The following is a 25,672-nucleotide window of genomic DNA, read 5'->3' as shown; positions in this document are numbered from 1 at the left end:
TTATTCGTACATTTTTAGCTCACCTGGACTTTAGTCACGTGAGCTTACGCGATCGAGCAGTGTCCGTACGTAGATGAGTGAGTGAGTCAATGAGTCAGTCAGTCCGGAAACATTTCAAGTCATTATCGCTTGAACCAAACACACGTTATTGATGAAACTTGGCCACAACCTTCATATCTGATGCTTAACGAAGTTGTATTGGCTGCATCAAAACCTGTGCTCATCGAGGGGGTCTATGGGGAGTTTTTTTGACCCCCCCCCCAACCAAAAAAAAAATAGGTATTTGCTCTCTTCTCTAAAAACTACACACACAATTTTGATAACACTTGACCACAACCTTCATCACCCGTGTTGTACCAACATGTATCGACCACATCAAAATATGCTCTCATTAAAGAAGTCTACTGGGGGGGGGGGTCTCACCCCCCCCAAAAAATTTGGTATTTGCTCTCTTTTCCAAAACTACACAAACAATTTTGATGTAACTTGACCATAACCTTCATCACCCACGTTGTACCAAAGCGTATCAACCACATCAAAATCTGCGCTCATTAAAGGGGTCTACGAGGGAGGGGATGACCCCCCCCCCCAAATAGGTACTTGTTCTCTTCTCCGAAGCTACAGACACATTTTGATGAAAGTTGACCACAACCTTAATCTCCCGTGATGTACCAAAGTTTATCGACCACATCTAAATCTGCACTCATTAAGGGGTCTCCGGGGGGGGGGGGACCCCCCCTAAAAAAAGAAAATAGGCATTTTCTCTCTTCTCTGAAACTACACACACGGTTTTGATGAAACTTGACCAAAACCTTTATCATTGGTGATGTACCAAAGTGTATTGCCATCAAAAGCACTCATTAAAGGGGTCTATTGGGGAGGGGGACACCCCCCCCCCCGAAATAGGTATTTGCTCTCTTCTCAAAAACTATACACACAATCTTGATGAAACTTGACCACAGTCTTCATCACCCGTGATGTACCAAAGTTTGTTCATGGCATTAAAAAAAAAAAATCAGGGTCTGTGGGCAGTTTAGGTGATCCAGGTGACCTACAGGATAGGTGATCCTATTTTTTTATTTTTTGATGTACCATACTCTTTGCAGAGCATTGGTGCTGTTGAAGCAGTTTCTTGGCATGGGTTGTACTGGATGGTTTGCCATTGCCTTCCCAACGTTGTCCGTGCTCTATCCTTTGTAAATGTAAATCTTTCCTTTCCATTTTGGTGTGCGTAATATGTCGATGGTCTTCAATGCACATTTTTTTTTCTCCACAGATAAATGGAAACATTTGCATTGGTTTAATGCACCCAGCCAAACATCAGGTCTTGCCTTCGTATGAATCTGTGCTGTGAGACTGAAAAAGTATTTTTGTCTTGACATTTACAATGTTCAAAATTTAAGGAAAATCATGTGCGTTGTGTGTGTACAGGGCAAGCAGGTGTTTGATAAATTTCTGAGCTTACCCTCTAAAGGTGTTGCCATTCAAATTGCCACTGATGGATCTAAAAACTCCAGAAAACGCTCCAAAAAAGATGTTCAAGATCTGGAAAATAAAGGCAAGTCAACTAGGTTTACTATGTACATCCACAACCCACTGGATCTTGGTGTAGCTTACACTAATCTGGGAATATGCTCTCTCTGTGTTTCGGGTCATCTACGTGCAGGCGCAACGGTGCGAGCGGTCGATTTTGACAAGCTCACCACCGGGGTGCTTCACACCAAGATGTGGGTCGTCGACCTAAAACACATTTACGTCGGCAGTGCCAACATGGACTGGCGTTCCCTCACGCAGGTACTTTATCCCATCGACGTTTGTTTTATTGGCTTTGAAATGTCCACACACACAGTCTTTGTTGGATTATGAAAATCCATGTGCGAGGGTGCTTCATTTTGATGTGGAACCTTCTTTACACTTGTAACAAAGCCTGTACATATAGTTAGAAAAACAATGCAAACATTGCTTTACAAGGAGTACTACAACAGCTTTGGACACACAGTTCTTTCATTGGAGTGGAAGTTTTTGTAATCCTTTCGGAAACCCCGCACGTATGAAGCGAAAAGCGGGGTAAAGCAATTGGATCACTTTGTCTGTCTGTCTATCAGTTTATGATCGAGGAACAACTTAATTTCATATTTTGAACACAAATCGGAAAGCCAACCCGTAGTTAGCAGTTCTTTGGCTCTGAATATGTCCCGAACGTGCAGGTGCAGAAAGGAGTGAGATACGTTTTTTAAAATTCAGTCTGCCTGTGTGGCAGTTAAACAAAATTATAACATCCTTAAAAACAGTAAGGTTCGCGTTTGGAATGATTTTCAAAGGGCACAAACAACAGGCACTAGGAACTTATGTAATGTGTTAAATAAGGTGGCGAAAAAGACGCTGCATCAACGGTGGTAAATTTCCGAATTTTTTTTTTCCTGCAACCTTTAAAAATTAAATACTTGAATAATGTATAACACTAATCACATTTTTAGCACTTTCAAAATCCTTCCGTTTAGTAGTTGTACAAAATATTATGGCATTTTACATCATCTCGACCAATCAAATTTGTCGCTCGCGGACCCTACCCATGTCTTTGTTTCTCAAGACTGTGTTGGCACTATGTGTTCAATGATCTCTCTCATTCTTTAGGATGCGTTGGTCGCCGGTGTGGTTCAGCATTCCTAATAGCCTTGTTCATCAAAACCTTTGCCCCCTCCCCCCACCCCCCACCCTAAAGGTGCTTTGTAATATCGATGTCTTTGACTGAAAGACCCCACTATGCGATGTAGCCATTTGTCCAGAATTAATCAGGCTTGATGTCTTTGCTCACCATTTTCTGTTCCACCCTCTTTGTTCTCTTATTTGTTGTCATCTTTTTGATCAGCGCATTCATGAAAGCAGGAAACATGATTTATGGCTTTTGGTGAGCTATGCCACAAAGAAAAATTCCCTCAAAATTATTGATGAGGTAGAATTTCAAGCACCTTTGTACAAGCTGATTGGCTACTCATCAAGGATACAAATACATCGTTGGTTGATCAACCATTCTATGAGGCCAAAAGTCTGCTCTCGTTCCAAGTTCCCAACTGTGTCTCCTTGCTTGTTATCTTCACATGCGGGTTTCAGAAGGTGGAACGGAGCACTCCCAGGTCTTAATGTATCCACCTTCATGTGTGTGCATGCGTGCGTGCGAGCGCGCGCAAGTTGCTGTTGTTGACTACTACATCCACACATGGGTGGGTTTCAGGAAATGGATTGGAGACCGACCTGGTCTCAAAGTATCCATCTCCGTTGTGTGTGTGTGCGTCACTCCCCCGGCTGCCTTGTTTAACATTGCGCCCCCCCAGCAAACTTGGTTCAAAAAAGTTATCTCAGATAAGCATAAGATTTTAACATCTAAATTAACCAGGAGTTGATGTTATACCTTGAATGTTGTTTGAGTACAAGTTATGCATGCCTGTTCCTAAGAGTGTATGCCCACGCCGCCAATGTTTTGAGGGATGTTGCAAGACCTGCACGCTTGACTGGTATGCCCAACCGGCATTCAGCACAGTTCGACAAAGTTGTATATTTTAACCAGAACATTTCAAAATCTAATTACCTCCGCTACCGAAGGTGAAGGAGGTTATGTTTTCACCCGTTTGTTTGTTTGTTTGTGAACAGTATTACGGAAAAACTCCTGGACAGATTTCGACAAAACTTGGTGGGGGGATTAGATATGGTCCAAGGATCATGCCATTAGATCTTGGACTTGGTCCAAAGTCCAATATGGCCGCTATGGCGGCCATTTTGAAAAAATATTTGAATTTTTGTTTTTGCATTTCTACATGTTTTAAGTGATTTCCAACCAAAATTAAATAAATTTGTTAGAGAAAAAAAATTTTTGCACCTTTTTTTTCAAAAAAATTTCGATTTTATTTGAAAAATATTTGAATTTTTTTTTGCCATTTCTACATGTTTTAAGTGATTTCTAACCCCACCCCCCCAAAAAAAAATTTGTTAGAGAAAAAAACAAACAAATTTTGCACCTTTTTTTTTCAAAAAAATTTCGATTTTATTTTTTTGGCATTTCTACATGCGCGTCGATCTAGTTTAGTTTATTCAATCGTGGTTCAGTAGAGTCTGATCCGTTTTGACCTACAATCAATAGGATATCAGGTTCACTTAAGTGACCCAGCAGTATTGGCGGCGGAGGTTTTGCACTCTACCGAGTGCTCCCCCTCTAGTTCAAAAATGTATTGATTGGTCCCGATATGTTCTCGTGGATCAGGCATTACGTGGCGGAGGTATGCGCTCTACCGAGCGCCCTTCTCGTTTAACGATAAGTTCATTTTTGCCAAAGCCTGGAGTTGGCTTAATGGTTAGGGTGGCTGGCTTAAGATCTTCGGGTCTTGAGCTTGAGCTCCGTTCTTCCATTGAATTAACACCAGGTGGGGTTGACTCAGCCTGTCATCCTTCTGAGGTTGGCGAAATGAGTACCAGTGTAGTGGTAATAGATAGAGGGCACTGCATCAGTGGCACTTCCATGCCTCCCAGAAAATTATGCAACCAAGCATACCAAGAATGTGCACCATGTCGAAGGTGAAGAAGAGTAATCCTTTGTTTTATTTGTCTCTCTTCACCTTGTGTGTGCGCATTCCGAGTTGTTATTGTTAAGGGAATATTTTTCTTACCTGATGTACACCTTACAAAGGAGGTTTATCTGTGTGTGACAGATATCATGCATTTAACATGTCATTTAATTAATAATGATGATCAGTTGATTCCACAGGTTAACCTTTGCTATATGTGATCCATTACCGATGTATTTTACTCGATCATGTATACAAGAAAAAACCATAATGAAAAAGGTACACAGGTTTATGTTTAGATCAATAAGCAGTGATATACATCAAAGGAAAATACTCACGGATGCAGTCTTCGAGTCCTAATCCTTGGTGAGCCTTGGTCCTCCAGCCCTAACCATTGGTCCTTCAGCCACAGATGCAGTCCTCCAGCCACAATCCTTGGACTTCTAGTCACTGATGCAATCCGCTAGCCATAATCCTTGGTCCTTCAGTCACTGATGCAGTCCTTCAGCCATAATCCTTGGACATCCAGACACTGATGCAATCCACTAGCTGAAACCCTTGGTCCTCCAGCCACTGATGCAGTCTTCCAGCCATAATTCTTGGACCTCCAGAGGCTCCAAACATCTTCCCAATGAAAGGATTATTTTTATTTCTTGGACATGGTGATTGATTTACAAGAATGAGTGAGATGACCTGGCATCATTCTGCCTTGCACTGAAATGTAATGAAACAGCTGATGAGATCATGTTCTTTATTGTGATTGGGGAAGGCATTTATTATTCAAGTGTGCTCTCTGATTTGAAATTCATTTTGGTGTCAACTTGTCTGCTGATATTAATAATGCAGACTTTTAATGATACATTGCATACAACAAACATCAAATTATCATCATATTCTCCACCAAGTGTGTCCAGTGAAAAAGATATTGCTTTGAGGAATACCTGTATGCAATATGTCATCACCTAGCAGGTACCTTGGACTTGCAAGTTATGGAAGAGTGTCTGGGAAGGATGATGTCAAGTCACAGAATATAAGCAAAGGGTTGAATGTTTCTTATAGATGCTTTGCTGGATTGTTGGTGCAAAAGTGATGTTACTCATCCAGAAATGCTCAGCAAGTATAAATGAAAGACACCATTAACTGAAAAACTGATCAGGGTGGATGGTTCATACAAATTTATGAAAAATCAGTGAAATCTCAATGTTACAAGAAATGTGTTTCCGTCAAGTACTACAGAATAAAAGGTCATGCATCACAGTGGATGTAGGTAAATATAACTGTTGGCTTATTATTATTGTTATTATTATTATTACTAATATGGATGTAGCATATCAGGTTACATCATCTGCTGGGTACCCCACCCGCCGCCCCCGGGCATGAACCGCGAGTCAAATCCCCCAAAAATAGTTAAATATGTCATGCGTTTCTCAAGGTTGATTGCATATACAAAGTTTCATTTCAAATGTTTAAAAATGTGTCCGTAATTACATTTTCAGTATTTGACCTTGTGACCCCACCCCAGGGAGCACGGTCAAATATGACAAGTAGAAAAAGATATAAAATGTCATAGCCCCCGTTAATTTAGTGATGTTGTTGTACGGAGTTAAAGGGCGAGCATATATATATATATATATATATATATATATATATATATATATATATATATATATATATATATATATATATATATATATATATATATATATATATATATATTTACAACTAAAATGGCCACCAATCGATCATCTTTGATCAGATCACAAAATAAAGGGAGGCGCACATGTATGCCATCATGTGCTGTGTTGGTGCCAAGTTTGAACAAAGTCGGACCGTGCTTGTTTGAGAAATGGCTGCGGACGGATGGACACATGGACAGACGTGACTCAATCCATAAGCCCTCGTTTGGGACCAAGTCCATTGGGGGCTAATAATGCTCTCACACCTTTGTGCTGTGTTTATCAAAGGACCAAGTCCATTGGGGGCTAATAATGCTCTCACACCTTTGTGCTGTGTTTATCAAAACTACTAAGTTTGGTGAATTTATGCCCAACCATTTAGGAGGAGATAGCTTGATGGATGGATGGACAGACGGACGGAGCCGATTACAATATCCCCCGTTTTTTTTTTCTTCAAAAAGTGGGGATAACAAATCATGGGTAATGATGTAGTTTTTTTTTTTGTTTTTTTTGCTGTATTTTTGTTCGACGACTTCATAAATACCCTAGTGAATAGAATTATCACCCGAGACAATTTCCATTCCCTGGTGGAGGTTGGGGTGTCGTGGCAATACTGTAGTTAGAGCAAATCGAGATCCGTTTCTACATCTTGTATATATTCCAATAATGTGACCATACAGTGTGAATATATAAATATATTACACCACATTGCACCTGGGTACATTTATAAACAATTATTACCAATTTACAATTGATTTGTTGGTGATGTTGCCATCACAAATTTCAGTTCATCTTGTAACTATTTTCAAGTGTTTGTTTGTACGTTATTCTTTCACGGCTGAACTGCAGCACCTGGATGTCCCAAATTGTGGGTGTAGCTACTTTGGGATCTGGACAAGGTTTTAAGCTACCCCACCCCTCCCTCGCAAAATTCCCTCCCCCCCCCAAAAGGAAATTCTCTGTATGTATCTTTGTGTACATCTGAAAATCATAGAAGGGAAAAACTGCTGTGCCAATCTCCCCCAATTTTATCAAATGTGCCAAGGTACATGTCCCAAAACCTCTGCCTTCTTATAAATCATTTCAAGTATCTGGGCACTTTTTCCCTGGGGATGCCCCCTCTGTTGTAAAAATAAAACCTCTGCTTGTTTGTATTCTGTAAATATATTTGGGTTGTAATCTATACTACCCTGGACTGTGAAAATAAAATGACAACTATGTGCTTATGGTTTTGTTAACCCTAATATAATTCAATGTGGCAGGTAAAAGAATTAGGGGTGGTTTTGTACAACTGCAGCTGCTTGGCACGGGATGTACAGAAGGTGTTTCTCGAATACTGGTGGCTTGGACAACCCGGTGCCACCATTCCCAAACCCTGGCCGGAGAAATTCTCAACAAACATCAACCAAGAAAACCCCCTCCATGTCAACCTCAATGGCACACCCTCGACACTCTTCTTTACGGTTGGTTCCTCTTTCACACTGCAGATACAGTTACACAACGTCAGTACAATTTAAAACATTTATTGAACAAACAGATTTAAATGTGTGTGCACAGGAGATTCTGGACAGACAGAATCTGTGCAGAATTTGGATGGATGTGACTCCAGATCTCTCAATATAATTGGAGAATCTTAGCCTTTATATAGTTTCCAGTAAGAGTTTTTATCATTTTCTGGCACTGACGCCAGTTCGCCCGGTCTTGACAATTTCCAGGTGAACCTCATCTTCAGTCTTCTTTGACAGCTCCTGCTTAAATGGTTGGAACACATATTCAAACCCAGACATATTAATCGCACAGAATGCAAGAATGACGTCAAACGCCAACTCTAATGGCCATTAAAACAAGTTTCCATCTTATGTAGGTTAAAAGTCAGTCTGCTTCTCCCAAAACTGGGAAGATATATTATCTTGAAACGACTAGAGCTTGCTTAGTGGATACATCTGGACATTTTCTTAAATCCACATTCCAACTTGTTTGTGTCTTTTATAAAAAAAATTCTTTAGATAGCTTTACATGACAGGCAATTCTTCTTTATATTCAACTTACTGGCAAAGTTCAACCTGTTTACACTTTTAATATACAAATGATCTTTCCATACAGAGGAGAAATATAATTATGTTAATTCCAAATGGATACACACTAAAGAAGAATCGTATCATATATTTGAGTACATTTTATTTCAGGTTTAATATATTATTTTAATATCAAGTTTTAATTATCAATTTATATTTTATCACCCCCAAACCCATCATGATAAAAAATGTTTCCACAATTTCACATTTTTATATATTGTTGCGGATTCGCGCCCGCCGGCGTGCGAACGGCCACGTAACTCGAATCACGGCACGTCGCCCACCGGACGGACAATCCAGTCGTGACCCTCTCGGACTAACGCCGGGAACTAGTCACGGGTGGACCTTTCGGTCTCACCACGATCGTGCCAATCGGCCCCCGCGTGGGAGAGGGTTGCTCCCAAATTCGACCTACCTAAGTACCCACACGGAGGGTAGACCGGGCGATCGCACCTCGCCGCAGGTCGACTTCGGACACGGGCCACTTTAAGCGACCCGTTCCGTACTATCGGGATAACCGAGCGGTGTTATTCGTCGGCCTCGACGGTTCGATTAATTATCGGGCATTTTAGCCCACGACCAACCCTTTACGTGAAGCAAGATGGAGATTCAATGAAAGAAAAGACGAAGCGAAGCGGGAAAACAGTTCAACATAACTCACATTTATTTCGCGATGAACGGGAAGCACACATATACAATTACACCAAAAGCACATGTAAAAGGAGAAGAAACACAATATTACACAAAAAGCAAATATAAAAGAGAAACACAATGCAGAGCTATCCAACTACCGAGCACACGGCAACACTTATACAATTTAACTTCACAGACGGCGCCGACAACACAGATACCCAAAGCAAAAGAAAAAGAACCACCCTCCAGGATGAGGGGGGTAGACGGGCCTGGGGCCGAGACCGTGTCGGGCCTACCCGTCTGATGATAAGACGCAGAGCGGCGGTGGCGCCCCAACTCCGTGGGCCTCGCGGACAGTGTCTGGTAGGGGGTGGGAAAGGGGCCCCCTTGTCGCACTATCTCAGCGCGGGGGGAAACAGGAGGGGGTTGTTGATGCTCGGGGGGGAGGAGGATATCACCCTGTCTCGGGTCCCGCGACGAGCGTCTCCACCTCGACCTCGGTCGCGCCGCCGGCCTCTCCCTCCGCCGCTCCCCGACTCCGACGCGAGCACCCCCTCGATCGCCTTCGCCGCCGCCACCTCTCCACAGCTCCGTCCTCTTCTTCCCAGCTCCACCGACAACTCCCAACCGCGAACTCGAACTTCTCCCCTCCGAACTGAACTGTTTGGCGAGCGCGGCCGTTTATATCCCCCGTGGCCTCGCTCCCCCACCTTTGACCCTTTACCTCCAACCCTTCACCTCTAACTGGCTCCCCATTGGACCGAGGAAAAGTGGGCGTGAATGCTTTTTGATCCATGAATTTGCATATAGCGACCTCACTCCAACGCCCTGGAGGCGGGGCCAAATCGCCCCACGCTCTCCGAAAGGACGGAACAGAAGTGGGCGTGAGTCGTTTTTGATCCGTTTTTCTCGGAAAGTCTGTGATGTTTCTGAACACGCTGCTCGGTGCGCGCCCTGCACGAGTCCAGTATCGGTGCCCACAAGTGGCGCGAGAATGGTGGTGATGCGATGGTGGCGAGTTGTGACGGTAAAGGTCGTGGCTGTTGTTGTGAAGCGGCGTTGTGGTTGTTGTTGTGAAGCGGCGTTGTGGTTGGTGGTTGTTGTGAAGCGGCGTTGTGGTTGGTGGTTGTTGTGTGATGGCTGTTGAGACGTGGTTGGTGGTGGTAGTAATGGCGGCTGGTCCAAAATAAAGATAGTAAAAGAAAAACGGCTATCCTGAAGAGTCGCAGCCCGCATAAATGACATTTATTCCCTCTAAACAACGGGTTTGGGCCTAACTACACATATACTTACAGAGATATCTCACCTAAGCTGTTAGGTGAAACCACCTGAATGGTGGTTTGCGAATTTCGTCAACCACAACACTACCCCCTCCCCTTTTTACAGACTCGTCCCGAGTCGTCAAATTTTCGTGTGCCATCATGTGTAGTTTTCCCCTAGTACATTTTACCTGCGGATCCCTGAGTGCGACATTCATGGTATTCGTGTCCCCAAAATAAATAACCTGAGGGCTGAGTAACTACCTAAACAAACTCACTCACACAGACGACTTAAATAAAATTGCCGGCGCTAAGACAAACATGCCGGGGGCGCACTCATATTTACAGTACATCTTACCTTAACTTACAAATTTTACACTAAACCATGGCCCAGGATCACTGAACTCTGCAAAAAGAAAGCAGTTAGCAGGGAGCCAGGCTGCTCGCATGCAGTCTCTGACTCAAACAATGCAGGTGACAGGGAACGTGGCCGGCTGCTCACACGCAGTCCAAGGCCTCCCCTTTTGAACTGAACGCAGTGAACCACAACGGTGCATGGGCTGCACAAATGCAGTCTCCGTGCCAGCTCAAGTGGCACACGCAATGAACACAATGAATGGATGGATGAATGGTTTGAACTGAACGCAGTGAACCACAACGGTGCATGGGCTGCACAAATGCAGTCTCCGTGCCAGCTCAAGTGGCACACGCAATGAACACAACGAATGGATGGATGAACACAAACACGGTGCACGGGCCGCCAGTGCAGGCCCGTGTTGTAGCTGCCATCAGGGCAGTTCTCGCAGCTTGCAAACTGTTGCTTTCTGATCCTGGCGCGCATGGAAATGAACAGGGGGGGGGGGGGGCAAAGCGAAATTTAACGGGGCTGGTGAACGTGGGCAGTGGGCATGGCATGGCAAAGGTGATCAGGCAAACACAGCCTGCAGAACAAGGCCGTTGCAGGCAAACACAGCCGGCAGATGAACTGGCCGGCACAGGCCTTGAAGTACCACAGCTGCAGATGATCCGGCCGGCACAGGCCTTGCAGCAACACAACAGCTGCCGATGAAGTGGGCCGGCACAGGCCTTGAAGAAAAATAGCCAGCCGGCAGATGAAGTGGGCCGGCACAGGCCTTGCAGCAACACAGCCAGCAGATGAAGCTGGCCAACCTTTGCCGTTCAGTGGTGGTTGGTGGAGGGAGTGCGGTGGTGCTGGCCACTCGGAAGGCGGGCTCGGACCTACCCTACGGTCTCCCTCCCAACCTATCGCCTTTGCCTGTCACTGTCCATACCCACTCCCTTAATTTGTCCAAACCCCAATTTAGCCCCAACTTTTTTTTTTTTTTTTACTTCCCCACTATAAATCGTCCCCTAACCCCCTTTATCGTCTTTGTTCGGCTAACCTATCCTGTCACCTAGCCTACTCCCAACCCCTACGTTCCCTTCCCGGAAGGGAATAAGGGAGAGCTAGCGTCCTTTGTCGAGGCCCAACGAAGCCTCAGGATGGCCTCCCCAGAGTTCGGCGATCTATAACCAAAGTGGGTCCAGCGGCCCACAACGAGAGCGAGGGGATGGATGGTGCGGAGGGGTACATCTCCTAATCTACCCTAACCATTTAACTGTTAAACTACCCCGGGGCTTCAACAAGCGCCTCTCGCTTAAACTATTGGTTCTAACAACCCAGATTCCCGTCGCCTGTGTTGGCGTCCTCACAATTTCGGGCCTCGCCCCCCAATTTTCTCTCCGTGCCCTCACACGGTCTCATGGCTGGGACACGTGGCTCCCTTTGGCAGGCACGACCCTCTGCCGATTCTCCCGCTATGGCACCCCCGGGCACTACACTGCCTCCGAGCCTACCAGCTCCCTAAACACCGGGGAGTGCCCCCCATGGCACCTCCCCTGAAACGCACACGTGGCAGGCTGGCTTCCCAGGCCCCTTTCCGAGGGTCACCTGTGCCCACAACACTGCCCACGCGGCTAATGGCGCCCCGGGCCCCCGCACCAAGCAGGCGCACCCGTGCCCACTACGCTATCCCGGCCCCCCATGGGCCCTTGGCCTACCACGGCCGACTAGCCTGGTGCCCGGGGTACCCACTCAGCGATACTCACTTTTCGCAGCCACGCTCCCAGCCCGTCAACAGGGCTCCTGCACCCCTCCAAATGGGTTTCGAGCCTACACTCCCACCAACAACAAAACGACCTCCATTTTGTAAATTTGACTAACCCCCTAACTCACTCTACACTGACCCCGGGGGTCCCTTGGGCGGGAGTCACTCCTCCCCCCAATCACTCATCGCACCATGCATTCCCCATTCGCTCCACTCACACAGACCCGCTGGCCTCACTCACTCAACAAGTACTCACCTCACAACTCACCAACTCTTCAACACACACACCGCTGAACTCTGCCATCCTCCTAACTACTTCCCCTAACTAACTCGTGCTCCCACGTCGTCCCTTAAACTAGTAGCACGTTCCTTTTAACACTACGTAGCTAAACTACGTCCCCTCTACACATTCAAAATCTGTCTCTGTCTCCTAACTCAAAAATTCATTTTATTTCCCAACCTAAATCTCGCTACAATCCCTCTAACTAATCCATTCCACGGGCCCCATGAGGACTTACCCCTGCCCCATGGAGCCGGTCTAACTAAGCTAACCCTTCCCCCTAACTAGTTTCCATCCTGTGCCCCGGTCAAGGGGGTCTTCCACCCCTTGCCCAGGAATCCTGTGCACCCGAAAGTGAGGCTTGCTTTTTTTTTTTTTCTTTACCTGCGCAGCACCAGCGCGGCAACTCAGAGCTCGCGCACTTTGCACCTGCCCGTGACGTCATGCAGCTGCACGTGTTCCTCGTCCCTCCTTGGACGGTACCATCCGGCAGGGATACCCCTCCTGCCGGATTCCAACCCCACGTGCAGCCATGACGTCACCGTACGCATAAAAAAAAAAACACAAGCCCCACGTCTCGAGGGGTTCCCCACGCGAACACATGTGCTTTGCCCGTTGGAGCTTAACGCACACGATCGCGTGGAGAACCCGTCCGGTCCAAATCCGTAATCCTGCCTAAACTTTGTCCGTCCGCGGGATCGGCAAATCCACCGCGTGCGTTTCCAGACCGGGACTTCACTCTCGAAAGCGAGCACGTGGGGGCCTCGTGCGTTGCACAGCACGGACCTCGTGCTCACTGCTGGGTGAACCCGGCACGGTCCCCGAAACAACTACAGCCGCTACTCGGCTTCCTTTCCTCTCATGTCGCCGTCGTCGCCATTCAACACACGCACACCTGCGTGTTACGACGCTCACACACCTCACCATTAAACTCACACTGGGAGACGCGGCTGCGTGCTCCCGCATGCCAACCGACATCTCCCTCACATACCGCTCTCTCACACACACGGTCTCCCTTGCATAAACCATACCACTCACACGTGGTGCTCCATTCACTCGCGGCCTTCCACTCACTCATGCCATTTCCCTCACACAAACCACACCACTCACACACGCGGGGGCACTCACCCGCGGTTCCTCATCCACACACCGTGCCTCACTCATACACCGTGCCTCACTCACACACGCGGGGGCACTCATCCGCGGTGCCTCAATCATACACCGTGCCTCACTCACACACGCGGGGGCACTCACCCGCGGTGCCTCATCCACACTGGCCGTTTCATCCACACACACGGCCTCTTTCACTTGCGGTGCCCCTTTTACACACGGCGTGCTGGGAAGCACGTACTCCGGCACAATCGCCACCACACCACTCACACACGGGGTCACTTCCACACACGGGGACGCACTCACACCTTGCACCACACACACAGGGACAACTACACTGGGGATTCGTGTCCCCACAAGGGTCTCCGGGGCCTCTATACCCCCCAAGCTCTCCGTGCACTTGTCCACAGCACTCCTCCCCTCAACCTCGCAAAGCACGACCGAACTCACCTGGTCGTGACTCACCTCAAGGGGGCATACTCCCTCCCCTCATTCCTGGAGGAGGCCATCCAGCTGCTCGCACTGGGTCCCTACACGCTCCGCGAGCTCACCCTCATCGTCCTCCACTACCTCCGTGTGTGTGTGTGCGTCACTTACCCCGTCTTCATCGTGTAGTCTTCCCTCTATCGTTCCCATCTCCCGTGTCTCTGCCAACTCTTCACCCTTTACCTCCCTTGTCTCCACTATTTTTATTTCCTTTGTCGTCACCTCGTGTCTTGTCTCACACGTTTTGGTCTCCCCATTTAATTTTTCCCCCTCGGTCACCGCCGCGACCCTCGCCCAACACGTCCCCCGAATTATTTTTTCACCCGCCTCTACCGCGGGCCCGACAGCCGTTGCACCCCCTCCCAGCTCGTTGGCTCCCACACGTGGAGTCGCCATTTTAAGCTCCCTGCTAACGGCCTTCATGCCCGCCTGCAGGCATCGGCCCATGTTCTGCGTCTCACCCCGCAGCTTTTTCGTTTCTTCCTTCATTTGCTTGTTCATGCCTTTCATTTTGTTTATAATTTCATTTGCGTTTGTATCCATCTTTTTGTTCATGCCTTTCATTTTGTTTATAAATTCATTTGCGTTTGTATCCATCTTTTCGATCAGCTCCGCATTCATTTTTGCCAGCATGGTGAATAGCTGGGCCATGTCGGGTGCGCTTGGGTGAGCCGTTTCGGCAGGGGTTGGGGAGTTTTGGTAGAGAGGGGGAGGGGAGGTGTCATACACCGCGGCCGCTGCCGCACCTATTTCGGGCTCTGGGTTCAGTTGGGCGAGTTCGTTTTCCTGTACAACCAACATTTCCTGCACGGGCATTTCATCCTGGACCATGGATTCTACACATTCTACATCCATTTCTAATACCCCCGGCTCCCGCTCGCCTTGAGACGCCATCTTGCTTCTCTTAAAGGGTTAATTTAGCTCGCTCGTAATTTGGAGGGAATCGGGGGTCGCTCCTCTCACCCCTGGACCGATTCCCGTGAATTTAATTGGAGACAGGAGAGCCCGTTTTCCCGTTCTCCGATACCAGTGCCGCGAGGAGGGCGATGAGTTTATATCCCACTCCTGACACCAGTGTTGCGGACTCGCGCCCGCCGGCGTGCGAACGGCCACGTAACTCGAATCGCGGCACGTCGCCCACCGGACGGACAATCCAGTCGTGACCCTCTCGGACTAACGCCGGGAACTAGTCACGGGTGGACCTTTCGGTCTCACCACGATCGTGCCAATCGGCCCCCGCGTGGGATAGGGTTGCTCGCCAAATTCGACCTACCTAAGTACCCACACGGAGGGTAGACCGGGCGATCGCACCTCGCCGCAGGTCGACTTCGGACACGGGCCACTTTAAGCGACCCGTTCCGTACTATCGGGATAACCGAGCGGTGTTATTCGTCGGCCTCGACGATTCGATTAATTATCGGGTGTTTTAGCCCACGACCAACCCTTTACGTGAAGCAAGATGGAGATTCAATGAAAGAAAAGACGAAGCGAAGCGGGAAAACAGTTCAACATAACTCACATTTATTTCGCGATGAACGGGAAGCACACATATACAATTACACCAAAAGCACATGTAAAAGGAGAAGAAACACAATATTACACAAAAAGCAAATATAAAAGAGAAACACAATGCAGAGCTATCCGACTACCGAGCACACGGCAACACTTATACAATTTAACTTCACAGACGGCGCCGACAACACAGATACCCAAAGCAAAAGAAAAAGAACCACCCTCCAGGATGAGGGGGGTAGACGGGCCTGGGGCCGAGACCGTGTCGGGACTACCCGTCTGATGATGAGACGCAGAGCGGCGGTGGCGCCCCAACTCCGCGGGCCTCGCGGACAGTGTCTGGTAGGGGGTGGGAAAGGGGCCCCCTTGTCGCACTATCTCAGCGCGGGGGGAAACAGGAGGGGGTTGTTGATGCTCGGGGGGGGAGGAGGATATCACCCTGTCTCGGGTCCCGCGACGAGCGTCTCCACCTCGACCTCGGTCGCGCCGCCGGCCTCTCCCTCCGCCGCTCCCCGACTCCGACGCGAGCACCCCCTCGATCGCCTTCGCCGCCGCCACCTCTCCACAGCTCCGTCCTCTTCTTCCCAGCTCCACCGACAACTCCCAACCGCGAACTCGAACTTCTCCCCTCCGAACTGAACTGTTTGGCGAGCGCGGCCGTTTATATCCCCCGTGGCCTCTCTCCCCCACCTTTGACCCTTTACCTCCAACCCTTCACCTCTAACTGGCTCCCCATTGGACCGAGGAAAAGTGGGCGTGAATGCTTTTTGATCCATGAATTTGCATATAGCGACCTCACTCCAACGCCCTGGAGGCGGGGCCAAATCGCCCCACGCTCTCCGATAGGACGGAACAGAAGTGGGCGTGAGTCGTTTTTGATCCGTTTTTCTCGGAAAGCCTGTGATGTTTCTGAACACGCTGCTCGGTGCGCGCCCTGCACGAGTCCAGTATCGGTGCCCACAAGTGGCGCAAGAATGGTGGTGATGCGATGGTGGCGAGTTGTGACGGTAAAGGTCGTGGCTGTTGTTGTGAAGCGGCGTTGTGGTTGGTGGTTGTTGTTGTGAAGCAGCGTTGTGGTTGGTGGTTGTTGTGTGATGGCTGTTGAGACGTGGTTGGTGGTGGTAGTAATGGCGGCTGGTCCAAAATAAAGATAGTAAAAGAAAAACGGCTATCCTGAAGAGTCGCAGCCCGCATAAATGACATTTATTCCCTCTAAACAACGGGTTTGGGCCTAACTACACATATACTTAGAGATATCTCACCTAAGGGACCTGAATGGTGGTTTGCGAATTTCGTCAACCACAACAATATTTATTTGTTTTTTTTCTGTAATTATTTCAACCGCCGAAGGTGAAGGAGGTTGTTTTCACCCCTTTCTATCTGTTTGTTACTCGCAAAATCGAAGATTTTTCAAGTACATTGGTTCGTCTATTTTGTTATACTGTCTGTCAATCGACTACAGGTCACAATTCCAAACCGATCGTCATGAAACTTTACCAAGTTGACGAGGTAGTCTCAACTGAGAAACTCATTGATTTTGAGGTGAAAGGTCATCTGGAGGTCGAATTTCTAAAATAATCATTTTTCATCCGATTGACTTGAAAATTAAACAGCAATCGCATGTCCATCACTGAATTGGGAAAAAAAGGAGGCGGGAGAGGGGTGACGAGAGAGGAGGGGGGGAGGCGGGAGAGGGGTGACGAGAGAGGAGGGGGGAGGCGGGAGAGGGGTGACGAGAGAGGAGGGGGAGGCGGGAGAGGGGTGACGAGAGAGGAGGGGGAGGAGAGGAGTAGGGGGAGTGGGGGAGGGGTGAGGGGAAAGGGGATGGGTGAGGAGGGGAGAGGCGGGGGAGTGGGGGAGGGGTGAGGGGAAAGGGGATGGGTGAGGAGGGGAGAGGCGGGGGAGGGGGAGGAGAGGAGGGGAGAGGCGGGGGAGGGGGAGGAGAGGAGGGGGAGGGGTGAGGGGAAAGGGGATGGGTGAGGAGGGGAGAGGTGGGGGAGGGGGAGGAGGGGAGTGGGGGAGGAGAGGTGGGGGGAGAGAAGAGGAGGGGGAGAGATGAGGGGAGGAGAGGAGGAGAGAGGGGGAGAGAGGGGAGAGGTGGGGGAGGGGGAGGAGGGGAGTGGGGGAGGAGAGGTGGGGGGAGAGAAGGAGGGGGAGAGATGAGGGGAGGAGAGGAGGAGAGAGGGGGGAGAGAGGGGAGGAGGAGGGCGGGGAGAAGGAGGGCGGGGAGGAGGAGGGTGGGGAGGAGGAGGGCGAGGGGAGGAGGAGGGGAGGGGGAGGAGGGAGGGGGCGAGGGGGAGGGGCGGAGGGGGAGGAGGAGGGTGAGGGGGGAGGAGGAGGGTGAGGGGAGGGGGAGGAGGAGGGAGGGGGAGGAGGGCGAGGAGGGGCGGAGGAGGGGAGGAGGAGGGTGAGGGGAGGAGGAGGGTGAGGGGAGGGGGAGGAGGAGGGAGAGGGGAGGGGGAGGAGGAGGGAGAGGGGAGGGGGGAGGAGGAGGGAGAGGGGAGGGGGAGGAGGAGGAGGGAGAGGGGAGGGGAGAGGAGGAGGGAGAGGGGGAGGAGGAGGGTGAGGGGGAGGAGGAGGGGAGGAGGAGGAGGGGAGGAGGAGGGAGGGGAGGGGGGAGGAGGAGGGTGAGGGGAGGAGGGAGAGGAGGAGGGGAGGAGGAGGAGGAGGGGAGGGGAGGGGAGGAGGAGGGCGAGAAGGGAGGAGGAGGAGGGCGAGGGGGAGGAGGGAGGAGGAGAGAGGAGGAGGAGGGCGAGGGGGAGGAGGAGGGGGGAGAGGAGGAGGAGGGCGAGGGGGGAGGAGGAGGGGAGAGGAGAGGAGGATGGGAGGGGAGGGGGAGGAGGAGGGCGAGAAGGGAGGAGGAGGGCGAGGGGGGGAGGAGGGGAGAGGGAGAGGAGGAGGAGGGCGAGGGGGAGGAGGAGGGGGAGAGGAGGAGGAGGGCGAGGGGGGAGGAGGAGGAGGGAGAGAGGAGAGGAGGAGGGGGAGGGCGAGGGGGAGGAGGAGGGAGAGGAGAGGAGGAGGAGGGCGAGGGGGAGGGCGAGGGGGAGGAGGAGGGGGAGAGGAGGAGGAGGGCGAGGGGGAGGGGGAGGAGGAGGAGGGGAGAGGAGGAGGGCGAGGGGGAGGGGAGGAGGAGAGAGGGGAGGAGGAGGGGGAGGAGGGGGAGGTGAGGAGGGGAGGGGGAGGAGGAGGAGGGCGAGGGGGGAGGAGGAGAGGGAGAGGAGGAGGAGGAGGGCGAGGAGGGGAGGGGAGGAGGGGGAGGGGGAGAGGAGGAGGAGGGCGAGGGGGAGGAGGAGGGGAGAGGAGGAGGAGGGCGAGGGGGAGGAGGAGGGGGAGAGGAGGAGGAGGGCGAGGGGGGAGGAGGAGGGGGAGAGGAGGAGGAGGGCGAGGGGGAGAGGAGGAGGGCGAGGGGAGGAGGGGAGGAGGAGGGGAGGGCGAGGGGGAGGGGAGGGGAGGAGGAGGGGAGGGGAGGAGGAGGGGAGGAGGAGGGCGAGGGGGAGGGGGAGGGGGAGGGGAGGAGGAGGGCGAGGGGGGAGGCGGGAGAGGGGTGACGAGAGGGGGAGGAGAGGAGTAGGGGGAGTGGGGGAGGGGGAGGAGAGGAGTTGGGGGAGGGGGGAGGAGAGGAGTTGGGGGAGTGGGGGAGGGGTGAGGTGAGGAGGGGAGAGGAGAGGAGAGTGGGGAGGAGAGGAGTGGGGGGAGAGAAGAGGAGGGGGAGAGGAGAGGAGTGGGGGAGGAGAGGAGTGGGGGAGGAGAGGAGTGGGGGGAGGAGAGGAGTGGGGGAGAGAAGAGGAGGGGGGAGAGGAGAGGAGTGGGGGGGGAGGAGAGGAGTGGGGGGAGAGAGAGGAGTGGAGGGGGAGAGGAGAGGAGTGGGGGGAGAAGAGGAGGGGGAGAGAAGATGAGGGGGAGAGAGGTGAGGAGAGGAGGGGAGAGGGGGAAAGAGAGGGGGAGAGAGAGGGGAGGAGAGGAGGGGAGAAGGAGGGGGAGAGAGAGAGGGGAGGAGAGGAGGGGAGAAGGAGGGGGAGAGAGAGGGAGAGAGGAGGAGGGGGAGAGAGAGGGAGGGGTGAGGGGAGGGGGAAGGAGAGGAGGGGTGAAGGAGAGGAGGGGAGGGTGAGGAGAGGAGGGGGAGGAGGGGTGAGGAGAGGAGGAGGAGGGGAAGGGGTGGGGAGGAGGGGGAAAGGGGTGGGGGAGGGGAGGCGGGAGAGGGGTGACAAGAGAGGAGGGGGGAGGGGTGAGGAGTGGGGAGGAGGTGAGAAGGGTGGGGGAGGGGGAGGGGTGAGGAGAGGGGAGGGGTGAGGAGAGGGGAGGGGGTGAGGAGAGGGGAGGGGTGAGGAGGAGGAGGAGGGGGAGGGGTGAGGAGGAGGAGGAGGGCGAGGAAGGAGGAGGGCAAGGGGAGAGGAGGGAGAGGAGGGAGTGGAGAGTGGAGGGGAGAGGAGGGAGTGGAGAGGGGAGGGGGAGAGGAGGGAGTGGAGAGGGGAGGGGGGAGGGGGAGAGGAGAGGAGGGGATAGGAGGGAGGCGAGGGGGAGGAGGGGGAAGGTGGTGGGGGTGGGGAGAAGGTGGAAGGTGGTGAAAGGGGTGGGGAGGGGAGGGGGAAGGGGTGGGGGAGGAGGGGGAAGGGGTGGGGGAGGAGGGGGGAAGGGGTGGGGGAGGAGGGGGAAGGGGTGGGGGAGGAGGGGAGGAGGGGGAAGGGGTGGGGGGAGGAGGGGAAGGTGGGGGTGAGGGGAGGGGGAAGGAGGGGTGAGGGGAGGGGGGAAGGAGAGGAGGGGTGGGGGTGGAGAGGAGGGGTGAGGAGAGGAGGGGGAGGAGGGGTGAGGAGAGGAGGGGGAGAAGGGGAGGCGATGGTAGGAGGGGGAGGTGAGGGGAGGAGGAGGGGGAGGAGGGGAAGGGGTCGGGAGGAGGGGGGAAAGGGGTGGGGGAGAGGAGGAGGGGAGAGGGGTGACGAGGGAGAGGAGGGGGAGGGGTGAGGGGTGGGGAGGAGGTGAGAAGGGTGGGGGAGAGGTGAGGAGAGGGGAGAGGTGAGGAGAGGGGAGGGGTGAGGAGAGGGGAGGGGTGAGGAGGAGGGGAGGGGTGAGGAGAGGGGAGGGGGTGAGGAGGAGGGGAGGGGGTGAGGAGGGAAGGGTGGGGGAGAGAGGTGAGGAGAGGGGAGGGGGTGAGGAGAGGGGAGGGGTGAGGAGAGGGGAGGGGTGAGGAGAGGGGAGGGGTGAGGAGGGGGAGGGTGAGGAGGAGGGGGAGGGTGAGGTGAGGAGGAGGAGGAGGGTGAGGAAGGAGGAGGGCAAGGAGAGGAGGGAGGGAGGGGAGTGGAGAGGGAGTGGAGAGGGGAGAGGAGGGAGTGGAGGAGGGGGAAGGGGGAGGGGGAGAGAGGGAGTGGAGAGGGGGAGAGGAGGGAGTGGAGAGGGGAGAGGAGGGAGTGGAGAGGGGAGGGGGGAGAGGAGGGAGTGGAGAGGGGAGGGGGAGAGGAGGGAGTGGAGAGGGGGGAGAGGAGAGGAGGGGGATAGGAGGGGGAGGAGGGGAAGGGGTGGGGTGGAGGGGAGGGTGAGGAGGGAGGTGGTGGGGGAGGAGGGGGAGGGGGATAGGAGGGAGGCGAGGAGGGAGTGGAGAGGGGAGGGGGAGAGGAGGGATTGGAGAGGGGAGAGGAGAGGAGGGGGATAGGAGGGAGGAGAGGAGGGGGGAGGAGGGGAAGGTGGTGGGGGTGGGGGAGGAGGGGGAAGGAGGTGGTGGGGGTGGGGGAGGAGGGGGAAGGGGGTGGGGGAGGAGGGGGAAGGGGGTGGGGAGGAGGGGGAAGGGGGTGGGGGAGGAGGGGGGAAGGGGGTGGGGGAGGAGGGGAAGGGGGTGGGGATGGGGGAGGAGGGGGAAGGTGGTGGGGGTGGGGGAGGAGGGGGAGGGGATAGGAGGGAGGCGAGGGGGGAGGAGGGGAAGGGGTGGGGGTGGGGAGGAGGGGGAAGGTGGTGGGGGTGGGGGAGGAGGGGGAAGGGGTGGGGGAGGAGGGGGAAGGGGTGGGGGAGGAGGGGGAAGGGGAAGGGGGTGGGGAGGAGGAGGTTGAAGTGGTGAAAGGGGGTGGGGGAGAAGGGGGAAGGGTGGGGAGGAGGGGGAAGGGGTGGGGGAGGAGGAGGAAGGGGTGGGGGAGGAGGGGGAGGAGGGGGAGGAGGGGGGAGGAGGGGGAAGGGGAGGGGAGGAGGGGGAAGGGGGTGGGGAGGAGGGGGAAGGGGTGGGGGAGGAGGGGAAGGGTGGGGGAGGAGGGGAAGGGGTGGGGGAGGAGGGGAAGGGGTGGGGGAGGAGGGGGGAAGGGGTGGGGGAGGAGGGGGAAGGGGTGGGGGAGGGAAGGGGTGGGGAGGAGGGGAAGGGGTGGGGAGGAGGGGGAAGTGAGGGAGGAGGAGGGGTGTGGAGGGAAGGGGGGAGTGAGGAGGGGAGAGGGGTGACAAGAGAGGAGGGGAGGTGTGAGAAGGGAGGAGGGGAAGAGGGCTGGGGGAAGGGAGGGGAGAGGAGAGAAGGGGGTAGAGGTGGGGGAGAGAAGAGGAGGGGGAAGAGGAGGGGAAGGAGAGGAGAAGGGGAGGTGATGGGAGGAGGAGGGGAGAGAGAAGGGGAGGTGAGGGGAGGAGGAGGGGACGAGGAGGGGGAGGTGATGGGAGGAGGGGGGAGAGAGAAGGGGAGGTGAGGGGAGGAGGAGGGGACGAGGAGGAGGAGGGGACGAGGAGGGGTGAGGGGAGGGGAGGAGGAGGGGAGGGGAGGAGGAGGGAGGTGAGTACGAGGGGGAGAGGAAGGGGAGGAGGGGAAGGGGTGAGGAGGAGAGAGGGGTGAGGAGGGGAGAGGGGAGGCGGGAGAGGGGTGACGAGAGAGGGGAGAGCGGTGAGGGGAGAGGGGAGGGGTGAGGACAGGAGGGGGTGGGGAGGGGAGGGGTGAGGAGGAGAGGGGGGAGGGGTGAGGGGAGGAGGGAGGAGGGGGAGAGGGTGGAGGAGGGGAGAGGGGGAGGAGAGGAGTAGGGGAGGCGGGAGAGGGGTGACGAGAGAGGAGGGGTGAGGGGGTGAGGAGAGGTGGGGGGAGGAGAGGAGTAGGGGGAGTGGTGAGGGGAAAGGGGATGGTTGAGGGGAGGGGTGGGGGATGGGAGAGGGGTGAGGAGAGGAGTGGGGGAGGAGAGGAGTGTGGGAGGAGAGGTGGGGGAGAGAAGAGGAGGGGAGAGAGAGGGGAGAGGGGAGAAGAGGAGGGGGAGAGAGAGGGGAGGAGGGTGAAGGGGAGGAGGGGGAGGAGATGGTAGGAGGGGAGGAGATGATAGGAGGGGGAGGTGAGGGGAGGTGAGGGGAGGAGGGGAAGGGGTGGGGGAGGAGGAGGGAGGGAGGCAGGGGAGGTTAGGGGAGGGGGAGGTGAGGGGAGGAGAGGAGGTGAGGAAGGGGTGGGGGAGGAGGGGAGGGGGAGGGGGAGGGGAGGCGGGAGAGGGGTGACGAGAGGAGGGGGAGGGAGGGGTGAGGAGGGGGAGGGGAGGGGTGAGGAGTGGGGAGGTGAGAAGGGAGGGTGGGGGAGGGGTGAGGAGGGGTGAGGTGTGAGTGAGGAGGGGTGAGGAGTGAGGAGGGGCGAGGAGAGGTGAGGGGAGGGGTGAGGAGGGAGGAGGGGGAGAGGGGTGAGGAGGGGAGGAGAGGAGTGGGGAGGAGAGGCGTGGGGAGGAGAGGCGTGGGGGAGGAGAGGAGGGAGAGAGAAGAGGAGGAGAGAGAGGGGGAGAGGGGAGAAGAGGAGGGGGAGAGAGAGGGGAGGAGGGTGAAGTAGGAGGGGAGATGGTAGGAGGGGGAGGAGATGGTAGGAGGGGGAGGTGAGGGGAGGAGGAGGGGGAGGTGAGGGGAGGAGGGGGAAAGGGGTGGGGGAGGAGGAGGGAGGGGGAGGTGAGGGGAAGGGGTGGGGAGGAGGAGGGGGAGGTGAGGGGAGGAGGGGGAAAGGGGTGGGGGAGGAGGAGGGAGGGGAGGTTAGGGGAGGGGGAGGTGAGGGGAAGGGGTGGGGAGGAGGGGGAAAGGGGTGGGGGAGGAGGAGGGAGGGGAGGTTAGGGGAGGGGGAGGTGAGGGAAGGGGTGGGGGAGGAGGGGAGGGGAGGCGGGAGAGGGGTGACGAGGGGAGGGGTGAGGAGTGGGGAGGTGAGAAGGGAGGTGGGGGAGGGGTGAGGAGGGAGGAGGGGAGAGGGGTGAGGAGGAAGGGGTGAGGAGAGGGGAGGAGGGAGGAGGGGTGAGGAGGGGGAGGAGAGGAGGGGAGAGAGAAGAGGAGAGGAGGGGAGAGAGAAGAGGAGGGGGGGCCCATCCCCCAACCCGCAACTCCCATGCAGTTGGAGTTTGTCACGTCAACATCTGCTTCACACCACCAGGACATGGTTATGCAGTTGATGGAACCAGATGGGATGGATATTAATGCACAAATGCATCGGAACAAGCCAATATATTTTATTAGCACGGAGAAATGTGAATCATGGCTGAACAGATGTCGAACGATCGATTGGTTGAGAGCAGCCATGCATAGTTTGCAAGAATGTGCTTTTTTTTCTTTTTCTTTAATCTGCATCGAGCAGAGGAAAGCTACCACAGGAAAAGTGTAGTTTTGGACTAGAATGTAAAGGTATGTTGTCTTTTTCCAGAGTTCACCACATCAACTTTGTCCCAGTGGTCGAACAGAAGACCTGACAGCCATTGTCACCACCATCAACAATGCCAATGAGTTTGTTTATATTGCCGTCATGGACTACGTTGCAGCTTCCCTGTACGGTGCACATCACAAGTAAGCCCTATTATATGCAAATTGTCCTCCAATGAAACATTTCTCTGTGTAGAAATCACAATAGGATAGGATGGCCAAGAGGTACGCACACTCACCTTTAAGCTGTCTCGCCTGCGTTTGAATCCCGTCCCAGCTTTAACTCTCATCCCGGTGTTTCACAGGCAAGTTGATTCATCGATGTATAGGCTGTCCCTCAGATGGACGTTAAATGAGCGTCCCATCTGGCAGCATTAGTTGGTGGGCGTTAAAGATTCCATGGTGTCTTTTGGGAATAGTAGGCGAGCTATCACCTGAATAAATTTCAAAAGCCGGCACCCTGAAAAAATTCCAAATTCCTCCTCTGACTTCCTGAGTCGGAATGGCAACACGACCAGGATTGCAACTTAGTAACTGCTTCGGTAGCAGCAACGCTCTGTTGTTCTTGAAGCCACATATTTTCACACACGAGCTCCTGTTCTTTGCAAACAAAAATAATCTGTGCAAACGCTGCATCTGTTCTGACCTGTATCCAGAGAAAAAATGCAAGGTCACGGGTTCCCTCGGTGCCTCAAGGCCATGATGTATATGTTCATGTCGGTAATGGTCCAAAGAGCCAATCCCCAACTGTCTGAACAAATAATTTGGTTCATTTTGTGTCTACATGTCCGGTATTCTTGCGTGTGTCCTGACGAGCTGCAAGATAAAAAGCTTTGACAACGTCTGTTCTTTTATCTGCTATTTTCAAATGACTGTTATGCATTAAAAAAAAAAAACAAGAGTATTTTGTGCTCCAAATATCATGCAAATTTCCCAACAATATGAACATCATCATATTATATATTGTTGTGCAAATGACTCCTTGGGGTTAATAATGTGCAAAAGACGGGAGATATATCCGTCATGAGTGTTTTGGAATAAGAGTGAGGTAATTAAATGTGATATCGGACATGCGTCGCCATTTTGTTTCGATCAACGATGTTCATCTCACGATTTGTTTGTTTAAAAATCCTCATCCCTGGGAACCTACATTTAATGTTTTTATCCTTTGTTATCTGTCTTTTGTCTTTTTTTTAGCGTCTATTAGTCCTGGATGTGGCAGCTATTGTGGGAGAATGGATGTGCACTGTTCATCATGGCTAATGACCTCAGGGTTGTTGGGGTGATGGGTCACGAGGGGTCGCTCCTCCCCCAGAATTGGCTCCGGCCCAATAGCGAGAGGGGAGGGGTGAACCATGGCAGGGCTCGAGGTGGAGGCCTGAGCC

The 25,672-nt window shown here is 53.4% G+C and overlaps 1 protein-coding gene across 4 annotated transcripts in view; it reads left to right on the top strand.

The window, feature by feature from the left end:
- The window catches only part of LOC147020773 (5'-3' exonuclease PLD3-like), a 72,092-nt gene that overhangs the window by 40,699 nt on the left and 5,721 nt on the right, over window positions 1-25,672 (top strand). For all 4 annotated transcript variants that reach the window (XM_085896392.1, XM_085896393.1, XM_085896395.1 and 1 more), the window contains 4 exons: window positions 1,432-1,558; window positions 1,667-1,794; window positions 7,495-7,695; window positions 24,292-24,431. In XM_085896392.1, the coding sequence (XP_085752518.1) occupies window positions 1,432-1,558; window positions 1,667-1,794; window positions 7,495-7,695; window positions 24,292-24,431 (596 nt within the window). The remainder of the gene's footprint in view (window positions 1-1,431; window positions 1,559-1,666; window positions 1,795-7,494; window positions 7,696-24,291; window positions 24,432-25,672) is intronic.

Source organism: Eptatretus burgeri, chromosome 9 (assembly GCF_056783735.1).
Source record: "Eptatretus burgeri isolate ZD-2024b chromosome 9, Ebu_testis_v1, whole genome shotgun sequence".
Lineage (NCBI taxonomy): Eukaryota > Metazoa > Chordata > Myxini > Myxiniformes > Myxinidae > Eptatretus > Eptatretus burgeri.
Note: the sequence above shows the minus strand (reverse complement) of the source record. Positions and strands in the feature narration are given on the sequence as shown.